Source organism: Ictalurus furcatus, chromosome 9 (assembly GCF_023375685.1).
Source record: "Ictalurus furcatus strain D&B chromosome 9, Billie_1.0, whole genome shotgun sequence".
NCBI lineage: Eukaryota > Metazoa > Chordata > Actinopteri > Siluriformes > Ictaluridae > Ictalurus > Ictalurus furcatus.
Window position 1 is genome coordinate 13999168 of NC_071263.1, and position 12532 is coordinate 14011699.

At 38.7% G+C, this 12532-nt stretch overlaps 1 protein-coding gene across 3 annotated transcripts in view; it reads left to right on the forward strand.

Annotated features, from left to right (window-relative positions):
- Positions 1-12532, forward strand: part of ccdc88c (coiled-coil domain containing 88C) — a 62779-nt gene that overhangs the window by 20868 nt on the left and 29379 nt on the right. For all 3 annotated transcript variants that reach the window (XM_053633681.1, XM_053633682.1, XM_053633683.1), the window contains exons 4-5: positions 10050-10119; positions 11889-11947. In XM_053633681.1, coding sequence (XP_053489656.1) covers positions 10050-10119; positions 11889-11947 — 129 coding nt within the window. The remainder of the gene's footprint in view (positions 1-10049; positions 10120-11888; positions 11948-12532) is intronic.

Sequence of the window (12532 nt, forward strand, 5' to 3'; positions counted from 1 at the left end):
AACAGAGACAACAGTTACCGCTTCATGTTCATCCATTTATGATTGGTCCTTTGCTAGAAATTGCAATTACATGAAATTGGTTTGTACGGTCTTTCGTAGTGATGTCTGTTGGTATATGAGACCTTTTAGCTGTACTCGTGTTCGACACATGAATCGAAGATGGCTTTGGTTGAATGTGCATTGCGATAATGTCACATGGCCCATTTAATTTTGGAGAATTGCAAGCTCCTTAGAATATCGTGGAGTTTGCTTGGTTTTGCATCAGTTTTGGCGATTGCAAAATCGTGAAATCATGGAGGGACTGATGGATAAGACACGATAATTTGATGATGTTTTCTTTTATTACGCATTATAATGCTTCACGTTACCAATTTCGACTAGTGTTATTTATTCTGAACAGATGAGACATTTTTGTTCTGAGTTTGAAATTGAGAATAAATGCTTTCTTCTTTCCAGGTATTTCTAACTGGAAATAAGTTATTTACATGCTTAACCAATCAGACCAGAGAGGTCAAATATGTGAAAATTCCTCTCTTTCTTGAGGATTTGTCTTCAGCTAAATAATTAACATAAATGCATGATTGGCTACAACAGAGGATCTGCTAACATAATGTTTTATGTTTTTTGAGGTATTTTGAATTATTGTTTGGTAGATTTGTTGATCCTGACTTTGTTTATTAAACTTTCTCATGATAAGACACCTTAAAAGTTTGTCTATAAGAAGTTCTTTCTTTTTTGAGTTCTCGGTAAGCATGTTATGAGTTATTGGTCACAGCTGGGGCAGAGCATGGTGAAAGTTAGCATGTGCTTGACACTTTGTTACCCCACTTTATTATCCCCTAAAATATGATTAATCACAATGTGACTTTACAGTTTAAACTCCTGGAATGGACTTTGTATTTATTTATTTTTTGCACAAATGCAAAAAATTTAGATTTATTAGCTAAATTGTTAGCATGCTACAGGAATGTAATTTATAAGGATATAAATGTATGACTGACCTTTTTAAAAATACAATCAAGGCTCAACACCCCCCCCCCCCCCGAATAGACGACTTTCAGACATCTTCCCAGCTGACCTCAAGGCGTGAATAATTGATTTTCAGCAGCGCGAGAGCTGCATTAGTTCGTTAAATAGTGCAGTTGAATGAACGAGTGTGAATTTGAATTGCAAATAGGATATAGTCAAATGTTCAGTGGAGTGGAATCTAATCTTTGTGCCTACTAACGCAAAGCTATTGTCCAAACGCGCATTAATGCCAAATGCATTAGATTTCTGCTTTTTTTTTTTTTTTTTTTTTTTTCTTCTTTTTTCTTTTCCCTCTTCTTCTCTATAAAAACAGCTAACCTGCTGCCTCTTTTTCCTCATCCACCACTGGTCACAACTTAAACTAAAACATACAATTTACAAAGTCTGCTTGACATAACCAAATGCCTCGAGGCAACATGTCTGATCAATCTGACCGTTCAGGTTGATATTTATTCTCAAGTTCTGTACTCGCACCAGACCAACCCAAACAGGCGAATGGCATAGCGCTGTGCTGACGCAGCTGAGGCAGAGGAAACTCTCACTAAAGTGGTGGGCGGTTGACGAAACTTTCTGTCAGCATCATGAAATGTACAGTGCACAAATAATCTCCTCATCACATTAGTGTACTTGCTATGTGATTGGGTGTATGGAATTGCATCTACCTCGATTCCCAAGAATTTCCTGAAAATAACAATGAGAAACTGTGGACAGTGCTGTTGGAAGCATGTGTAAGGTCATGGATTCTTGCTGCACAGGTAAAAAGGGGCAGCCAAACACGACATCCTACATGTCATGTCTCAGCACTACTGTTTCTAACTCCTGGCTTTCCTTAACAGCTGCTTTTAATAATGAGGCATACTGAGTAGACTCCAAGTTCCACTTACACCTCTCTCGCATTGGGAAATGAAGCTTTGCTTGTTAATTATTAAGGTGTGTGTATGTGTGTGCAAAGGTCTGTGTCCTGCTGACTGACTCATAGAACTGTCGAGTAAGGCTATTCTGTCGCTGTCAGTATGTTCTCAGATAAGGGGTGCCATCTGTCTCTCTGGTAATATTTAATTTACAGGCATTGAGAGGTACCAGAGACCTGAATCCAGCCCAGAGTTGCACTACAGAAGCAGTGAGACTGTTTAAGTAGCTTTGAATGTTGTACAAATCAGAAAGAATATACTTATGAAAGATGTATGCTGAGAGCTGTTCCTTTTGTTGTTTTTTCTTTTTCTGTTTTTTTTTTTTTTTTTTTTCCTCCCCCTTAGCTGAAAGTTGACACCATCTAAAACACAAGCTCTTTGTGGTGTAGCATATCACGTGCCAATCAGCCTGTGTAGGGTTTGGTATCACGTATATTAATGCTCTCAAGTAGCAGGAATGCGTGGTTATAGCACAAGCTCTTAATAATATGGCTGTCAAACTGTTTAATTAGGGGTTTGAGAATGCTCCCTGCGGCTCCTGCTCTAAAACATTGTGCGACACAAACCATAAGTCATGCTGTGCAGGTTAAGGTTTCCCTTGGTCCTACATCATCTGTAATGGAGAATTTTTATTTATTTATTCATTTTTTTATGTAACAAAACGATATGACTGTACACTTCTGTCTAGGAAGGTATTTGGAGCTATATTACGTAATATGCAAAATCTCCTATTTTACCCCCAAATATGGTATTGTCTACCAGGATCATTTAGACCCGGGTGAATATTTAAGAAATTCTAAAAAATTTTCCCCTCTCACTCAGACAACACAAGTTTACATGGATTTATATTGTCATAACAGCTTTTATACTTTACTGAGGTTGCTTTTGTCGATCTTTCTCGTCTGCGGTTAGTTCGGTTTTTATGCATTTGGAAAAGCTTGGCTTTATAAATAGAACATCACAAGCTAATTAACTACATACATGTAACATTGAATGATGCGTGGAAGACTATAGCATAGATTTCCAGTTGAACACACCGGGTTATATATATTGGGTTATATACAGATTAAAACAAACAAAGAAACTTGACCATTTTGAATGTGTTTTTACACAATTTCTCATAATAGTTGTGGCTTTTGAGCGTAAGTCTCAGTGATTTCTTTCTTTCTTTCTTTTTTGGGGGGTGGAAGTTTAGGTTTGTTTTTCTTTCTTTTCTTCGGGAGGTGTTCTGTAAGGCCATGTTCACATTACAAGCTTCTTCGCACGTGATTTTTTTTTCTCAGATTGGCTCGGTCTATATTTGCAGTTCATATTTGTAACCACAAGCGACTTGTGTCTGCCTTCGATTTTAATGCACCTGACATTCCTACAGGTTTTGCTTGAATTGATTCCCCAAATATCAAGTAAATAACTCATTTCGTTATCCTTCCACTAAATATCATCGCTAATGTTTCTTCCATTCTCCAATGTTTTTGCCATGGTGCCGACACGATATGATTGACAGTACGTGTTGAGGAAAAGCCACATAAATTCAGATCTGACGGTCATGCTTGTTGTACGGCCACTAATCAAATATTGTATGTAACCAATTTTAAGACCGCAACGAAAGTATCTCAGATCAGATTTGATAATATTGGATTTGTGTGTCCACACAGTGCTGAAAACATCAGATCTGTCACATTAAGGTAGAAAATTGGATTTATATCACTTCAACCTGGTAATGTTCACAGATGTCTAAACTAAAACGCTCTGCCTTCATGAGTTTCCACTTTGCTAATAGGCCAAACAAATAGCAAAGTTTGTTTCAAGTAATTACTGATTATAGCCCATTATTAATGTAGTAAAATAATTGTGGAGTAGTGTTTAGGGTCTGTTTCTCAATCAGTACGTTTACATGGACAACAATAATCCGATATTAACCCGATTAAGCTGATACTCTGATTAAGTAACTACCATGTAAACAGCGGTTATTGATTACTTTAATCCGACTAAAGTCATACTCGAAGTAAACACAAATCGAATTAAGACATGTGGAGTTCTCCTGTTTTACTCGCTTTATTGAGGTGTATTACAGATATGTAAACACCTTAATCACACCATTAACATCATGTGGGAGTTTTCACCGCCTTGTGCGACAGGACACGTACACACATAGCAGTGCTCAAACGTTTGACGGCAAATGAGAGCGCGGCTGCGTCCGAAACCGCGTACTTGCCTACTACGGTATATAGTAGGTGTAAAACGTATTTTTGCAACTATATAGTAGGTAATTATGCTGTTTGGGACGCAGCCCACGGCTTCAAGCAGTCGTCTATTTGCACGTACAGCATGACAAATAATTAACCGCACTTGAAGCTTTCGTAAAATGAATAATGAAACACCCAAAACTGTATACGGTACCATAACGAAGATGAACTGTATGTTGATGCGTGAAATTCTGGAGGGAACGTTGGAAGGCGTGGCGTGGGGACGTAATGACATGTGCCGTTAATCGATCTATGTTCTATAACCTGTAAAACAGGAAGGATTATTCTAAAAGCAACTCATGTAAACACCTTAATCAGAATATTGTCTTATTCAGAAAAAGGTCAATAATTAGATTACTGCTGTCCATCTAAACGGAGTCAATTTGAAGACATTCAAATGAATTTCAGGAATTGCTTGTCTAATCAAGTTCACATTTTGTGTACTGCACCTTTCTACTAAGCTGTAAGTGGTTTTCTTGGAGCAGTTTAAAATATAGCTGCTGTAAGGCATTCAGCTATAAGCAGGCAAATTAGAAGCTTAGTGTTTGCTTATTGTCCGAGATAATTGACACTCCTCACTATACTGTCTGCCCCCTTTATGTTGAAATGCAGGCTTTTAGCTAATTGCTTGCGCTCAGACTGCTTAATCAGCAAGATGTGTTTGGTGTGTCCGATAAAGCAATAGGTGTTCTATCTGACGTTTGAGTTTTGTAGTGCATGGCCATCTTAGACTAGGGGTCCTGAGTACAAATGAATTATGAAATTTAGGCCAGTGAACTCAAAAGAAACCAAACATTATCTAAACTTTAAGTCTGCTATTTATTAATTTTTGCATCTTTAGGCATCATCAATCCAAGAAATTGAAGGCTAACATGCAAGAGACATCTCTTTACAGGAATATGAGACGATCTCAAATGACTGGCCATGGCATTGAGTGTCTATACACACAAATTAGATCTGATTACAGCTATGCTTTTGTGGTTATTGTTTTATATAGGTTCAGTATTCTGCTGTTTGTCATCCCTGTAAAGAACCCATGGACTAATCTTATGCATGCACAATGTTAGATTACTGAAAACAGGAACTATTATATAGTGTCAGTAGTAATCTGAAATGGAGCGGAAATAAAGTTTATTACCAGTTCAAAAGGTGGATTAAAAAAAACCCGACTAAATCCAGTACTAGAGGCACTAAACAGATTACTGTTAAATCCATATAGGATTTTGCAGAGTGTATTTTGTGTACGAGTTGCTGCCAAAAATTCTTGATTTTTGCTGCTGCGTTTTTTGAAATTTGGGATGCAATATAGTTTTTGTGCTTCTTTTTATTTTTATTTAAAATTTAAATTTTTTCGGGGGGTGGAAAACTACGTAAATTGGTGAAATTGTAATTGCACAAAATTTATTTTTGTCTTTGGCGGTAATGTTTGTTGGTAAATGAAACTTTTAGCTGTACTCACGTTTGACGCACGTGAATTCAAAGAGGGCTTTGGCTGAATGCACATTGTGATGACGTCACATGTTCATTTCTGCGAATGCGACTTCGTGAAATCCTCGTGGACTGACTGTTTTCAGTACAGTAATCAAGCTGTGGCATTTGAATGTTTATAGTTAAGAAGAGTTGACGGTTTTGAAAAGTTTTACATGTGTGTGGTATATAAAAAGTAGGGAAAGTTTAATGGATTACCACAGTAATAAATGGGCGTAGTGACAAAGCCAGCTCTGGGCCTCAGCTCCAGCTCAGGAACTTGCGTTGTGATCAGAGAGAGTGCTCCTCCAATCAGCCCCCTGCACACAAAGCCCTCCTGAGGGAGTCGTTCATCTCGGGACCAGATTAAGCTGTCGGCTGGGGGTAGGCAAGGAGGCCAGAGATTTACAATGATGTCATAGGTTAGGAGGATGCACCAATACACTACAGAGTATCGTTATTGGCCCAATATTTTGCTTCCTATTCTTTATCACTATGGAGATGTGACGCTATCCAATCTGATCTGATGGAGTGATTTTATTTTTAGTTTATAGATGGTTTTACAGTTAGCATAATTATATTCATATATGAGTGGAATCGGTGCATGTAAACACTAGGGGTGTTACGGTTTGAAGTTGTCGTGGAATAATGAAGTAGTATAAAAATCAGTTTCGTGGTATTACAGTATTGATTGACTCTTTAAAAACAAAAGGAAAATTTAATTACAAACTCTATATGTAAGTCTCTTAGTACATGTACCATAATCAAAAGGATCAAATCCCCTAATTGTTGTTCTTTCTTAGAAAGGAAGAAGAACCACTGGAGTAAGGACCATGATAGGTAACCCCCCTCCCCTGCAAAAAAAAAAAAAAAAAAACAACGAAAGAGAACATGGTAATGGCTAGAAAAGCATTTTAATTGGTATTTTTGAAAACTTTGAAAACAGCAGTGAGGTAATCCTACAACGGGAATAACTGTGACACTGTAACAACCCTACTTTGACCACAGGAGCACACCATGAGGTCCTGCATGGTCCCAGGTGTTCTTTTAATTTAGCTGTCATTATGGGTTGGGGCTGTAAGTGTTTCCTATCTTTTGGCTTGTTTTAAGTGAAAGATTTTATATAACATTTTTATAACCTCATTGGCAAGGGTTTATAGCGATGGTGTGCTCTTTGGTTTTGTGCGGAAGTGTGTTTCTCATCCAGAAGCAATTTCAGAATGTTATAACCCTTAGAAGCAGTTTCCTTTGAACTCATTAAGAGATCAGAGGCACAGACTTGGCGTGATGTGTGACACAGCCGCACCACTTTAACCCCACTTTAACCCCTGTGGGGGATTGAATGCACCTTAACTGCAGGGTAAATTAAAGGCTCAGTACGAGTCATATGACCAAAGGGGAGCTAGTGAGATTGTAGATATAGCTATAATCCACTGCTGTGTTCAGGATGACCCACTGACCGATACCTTTTATACTGAATTAAATGTTGATCATGTGGAGAAAATACCATGTCGAATAAGACTTTTCAACATGTACGTTTCACTTTAGCTTGTCCTGTTTGGCATTCCACCACACTCCTGTTCTGTAAATGATCATATTTCCAGTGCTTAAAACCTGCATAACTGTCCCTAACTGTGAGTGTAGACTGAAATGTGGGGTTAGGTCATATGAACCGGTCAGGTCTTGTCTATTGTGTACCCTGAGTGTTGAGTTCAGTTGCTATGGAGGCCATTGTCCTTGAGGTTGGATCACATGGCATACACGTGTGCACGCAAACCTGCGAGAGCACTCTCGCTTACTTGAAGAATATAAGTCTCTTTCTATATGTTAGATTTTTGGTCATGATTACGATTGGGGTGGGGGGCATGATGGCTTACAGGCAATATTCAGGTCAGAGTTTCCGTTAGCCGGTAAATACCGGTTTTTGACCGTTAGAAATTCAAAATGTCTGATAAAATCAAAAAGCAGACAGCCTAGGTTAGACAAAGTACGTTCGCGGTTACACACCTAAGGTCTCTCTGTGCAAATATTTTTTTCACATGCTTCTCCTATAATGTATTGCCAACTCTGATTTGCTCACATTATTCAAATCATTCAGCCACATGCGCACACTTTGTGCTTGTCATCTGTCTGTCTCTCTTTTGCTCACTCGCCCGCTACGGGAGGCACTGAAAGCACGAACGCATGCAAGTAAACTCGAGCTAATTCAGAACTGGTCAGAATGACATGTTACCTCCTCTCCATCCACAGCTGAAGCTTGACCACACCTCTACCCCCACATTCACATATACTATGCATAGTACAAAACATTACAGTGCAATATAAACACCGAAATGAGATGACCGGATTTTTTTTCCAGTTTGTCCAGTGAATTTTACCATTCCGGGACACGTTGGCCGGCACCAAAATTTATTGGCGGAAGGTTTGGTATGCAGATGGTTAAAATTGGTATATCATAAATGCACATCTATGCGATAATTTGCATATTCATAACTATATGATCATGCATAATATACTTTTATACATTGTATGTGTAGGTTTGTCCCGATACCATAAACATCTTGTACTATACCAGCTGAAGTATCACGATACCACATAATAATGTGTTGATTCATCATTCAAATCTACAAAATGAAGCAAATTTATAGAAACACTTAGATATAAATGAAAACAGGAGAACCAGATTTTCCTATCAATACTTTCTTAATGGGAATGAATAACTGGCTATTGGAAAAACTCAAGAACAATCCTACAGTTGGCAAGCAACTTATTCAGTGTGCCACATATTTCATCTACTGTTCCCTTAAGCAGTAAAATCATGCGAATGGATATTGTCCTCAGAGTACCAAGAATGAACACAACAGTAGGAATAAATAACTGAATATGGAAATGAACTCGCTTCTAGCAAACACGGCTAATTTCAGGGTTCATACAGAACTTCATAATGAAATTCAAGGACTTTCAAGGAATTTTAAAGCACTTTTTATTTGTTTCAAGCACTATATAGGAGATGTCATTCAAACATTTCATTTATTTCTTCTTTTTAAATTCCAAAAATAAATAAATAACCAATAACAACCAATCTAATTTGATTATGAAATAGTGACTGAATCGCGGCACATTAAGAGACTACATGTTAACCAGAAGTCACTTCCAAGCCATTTCCAAGCTGCTTTTTAAGCACCACTTGATAGAAAATGGCTATTTTCAATGTTTTCCAGTACGTAAAATTAAAAGCCAAATTCAGGAACTTCAAGCACCTTGTACGAACCCTGATTTTATTATTTAGACACAGCGGTTAGCATAATGTTAGATCGCTTAACAGCAAACACTGCTAATTTTAGTATTTACACAGTGGTTATTGTAATGTTAGCTTGTTTGATGGCATACAGAAAATCTTTAAAGATTACAGTAAAGAATTTAAGTTTAATGAAGTGTCCCTAACCTTTGTGTATTCTGCAAAAGCAGTGAAATGTGTCGTGTTAGTGAAAATACAGTGGCATCAGCGGTATTTTGAACCTTTAGCATTGTGATACTACTGTAGTACCGGTATACCATGCAGCGCTAATGTGTACCATATGTATATAAACGCATACTTGCACACAATACATATACATGCATGTTATACAAATGTACACAGGGATTGAACATATAATGCAATGATTATTGCCTGACTTCTTGGCTTTAAAAAATATATAGAGCTTAGATTCTGTTATAAAAATCTCCCGTTCTTAAAGTTCTCAAAGCCGCTTTGCTTTGTTTAGTGCAGCTGTGGTTTATTCCGTTTGGACTATACTATGTGAACTAAACCATTTTATATAAAACCTTTTTCGAGTGAAAGTTCTGACATGATCCAGAATATTTTTTTTGTTCCAATCTTCAGATACATTCGTAAGGGCACATATTATTTCAGGTTTGTGTTGGGTAAGAACACAGCCCCGCCTATCCTGTCTCCATCACCCCAGGCTTGAACTGTTGAACAGTGTTAATTCCTAAGAGTTCCCTTCCCCAAAAACGCCCCATATGGTGTGTTAATGTCTACCATTTCCAACATGTTTTCCTGTTAGTCTGTGAAGCTTTGTGAGTTTTCCATTCCCACCTTAAAGTTCATCCTGATTTATGACCCCAGTCTGTGTTTTTCAGCAGCCTGGTTCAGCCATCTGCTCTGCTGGATGAGCTTTTATTACTGGGAGTGTCATGTCCCTGCCCTAAAATGACCTCCTCATTGAATGGTGATAAAACTGTAGTAGCATATTACTGTAGCTACTTGATCTCTCCTTTAGTTGTTTGGTGGGGTTGTGCATATTGAGACTCCTTTATGTGTTCTAGATTTTAGTTAATTTCTCTCTCTCTCTCTCTCTCTCTCTCTCTCTCTCTCCCCCTTTTTATCACGCAGGAAAATCTCCAGCAGCTTGTACTGATGACGTTACCCAACGTTCTGACCATCGCCAAGGACCCTTTGTCAGGTAGTGAAATCTGATCTACAGTATTAACAGCTTATCTTTGCTCTCTTGTTTGAAACAACATGACTGATATATTTGTGAGAGTGATTAATGGAACATATTCTAAACATGCAGTACATATGCAAGAATGACGTACCTTGAAATTCCTTGTACAAAAATCCAGTATTGGTTTAACAAAAAAAAAAAAAAGGTGAGAGCTAGTGAAATTCAAATGCTTAATTTCCCTTATCCAAGGTCAGTAGCCTTGTGCAATATCCTCACTCCTCCACACATCCCCTTACTGACCGTCCAGCCCTCACCTTCATATCCGTGGCAAAAAGTACATGTTTTAGGCCTGTAATGTCTGGAGGAAGAGGAAAAGACTAGAGGAAGCATGCCACTGCGACTTGGCTCAGGCTGAGTGCTGATTGCAGGTCCTGCTGCTGACAGACCACTTGCTCAAGCAGGGGACACAACCCAGACAGCGACAGCGACAGGGAGAGTCCAAGGAGTTTATTGGGCAGTTTGTGCGGGTTAGGGGTTCTAGCCCCAGCACTACCAAGCTACCACTTTTGGGCCCTTAAACCTCTCTGCCCCAGGGGCACTGTATCATGGCTGACCCTGTGCTCTGACCCCAACTTCCATGTTCTACCCCCAACATGCTGGGGTATGCGAGGAAAAGAATTTCACTGTGCTGTAATGTGTATCTGACCAATAACGACTCATTATCATCCGAGGACAGCCTTAACGGTTCTTGCAAATTCCTGTTCTGTTTACGATATTCATCAGTTTTCAGACATTTAAAAAAAAAAATATATATATATATATATATATATTATTTTTATATATATATATATTTATTTTTATATATATAAGCAGGTTAAGACATGGAAGGATTTGCAAGGAGGTCTGCAGGATAACATGGGGCAGTTTATCTCTTGGTTTGTGTTTACACACTCTTGTCTCTTTGGAGTTTCCTGATAAGCCGTGTTTTCGAAGGCTGATCTGATGCACACTAGTTTTGCATGTAGGTTCCTGCAGGCAATCAAAATATCCATCCCTTCCAGCAGTTTCCTTTGCAGTCAGCAATTGTTTAACTGGCACAGTCTAAACTGGATCATGTCTGAACCAGCTTGAAAAAGCAAATCGCTCATCTAGTCTGGTGGTCAAGTATTTTGCCTAATAACATACATTCTAGATGAAAATATGTTCCAGTAAGTAGCACAGAAGATGACTGTGTTTAGGGAAACTGTCAAGCTGGTACATAAGGGCTGTTACAGTAGGCAGTGTAGTGAAAGTGGTTTGGATTTGTTTCAAGGCGCTCCTCCTTTCCTCTCTGAGGATGGGGTACACTGTGGGGAAGGGCACAGGGACTCCATGACAACTCCTTCCAGTACTCTCCAGAGTGTTATTGCAGGATACTGGTTTTAGATACACGTGCATGCACACACTTGTTTGTTTTAGCAAGTATTGCTGTAATACTGGCTAAATCACACTATTTTCATGTATTTTTATTGAAATACATGGCAGAATTTTTTTTGGGGGGGGACAAGCTCCAGAGTGAACACATGCCTCCAGAAAGGCTTTCCCAGTGCCATGTGAGAGCTCAACCACTAATAATGGCTCAGAGCTGACTAATCGATATGGCACATAGCATGTAACTGCAGGATAACAGTTGCTTTTAGAACATAATAAAAATTCAAATGACTTAATATGGCAGTCTTTGGTGCAAGTTTAGCTGACTATTGCATATTTTTTGGCTGAGTGACGCTGATAAATATTACATTTCGTAGGCAAAAGCATGGAGGAGATGAAGAGGCTTTTGCTGCTGCTCCTGGGTTGTGCCGTTCAGGTAAGCTGAACCTTTGTTTTTAGCTTTCACACCTACAGTAAGTAGCAGTAAAATCACTGTCTGGACCTGCCTCGCCTCTTCTCTTCACTTCCAGGGAAAAGAAATGCACTGATTTTATCAGAGTGTTTCATAAATCCAGTTAATGCCTCTGTATTCCAGCTGTTGTTTTTCTAAAACCCTTTTTTGGTCACATGCATGCAGTGTCTGCCTACAACTTCCTGCTTACTGTAGTTCTGTCTTTTTATATCTTCCAAACACACACTGTTGTTCCTCCACTCCTCCTTTCTTGCTCCTGTTCTGATTCCACAGGTTTTTCCTGTTTGCTGGAGCGAGGGTCAACAGCATGCACGTGTGTAGTGTATCATACTTCAGATCTCATTTCATAATTTACCTTTATCCTGTGTTCTGCCTGTGCATTTAATACCAAAGCGGTGTCTGTCCTGTGCTTTATCCCACTCACATACTTCACTGTCATAGTATAATGCTGAACAAAAAGAAGGAAAGTAAAAGTAATTTGTTGTTGATCATAATCATCAAATCCCTGTTGGGAAGGTGTGTGTGTGTGTGTGTGTGTGTGTGTGTGTG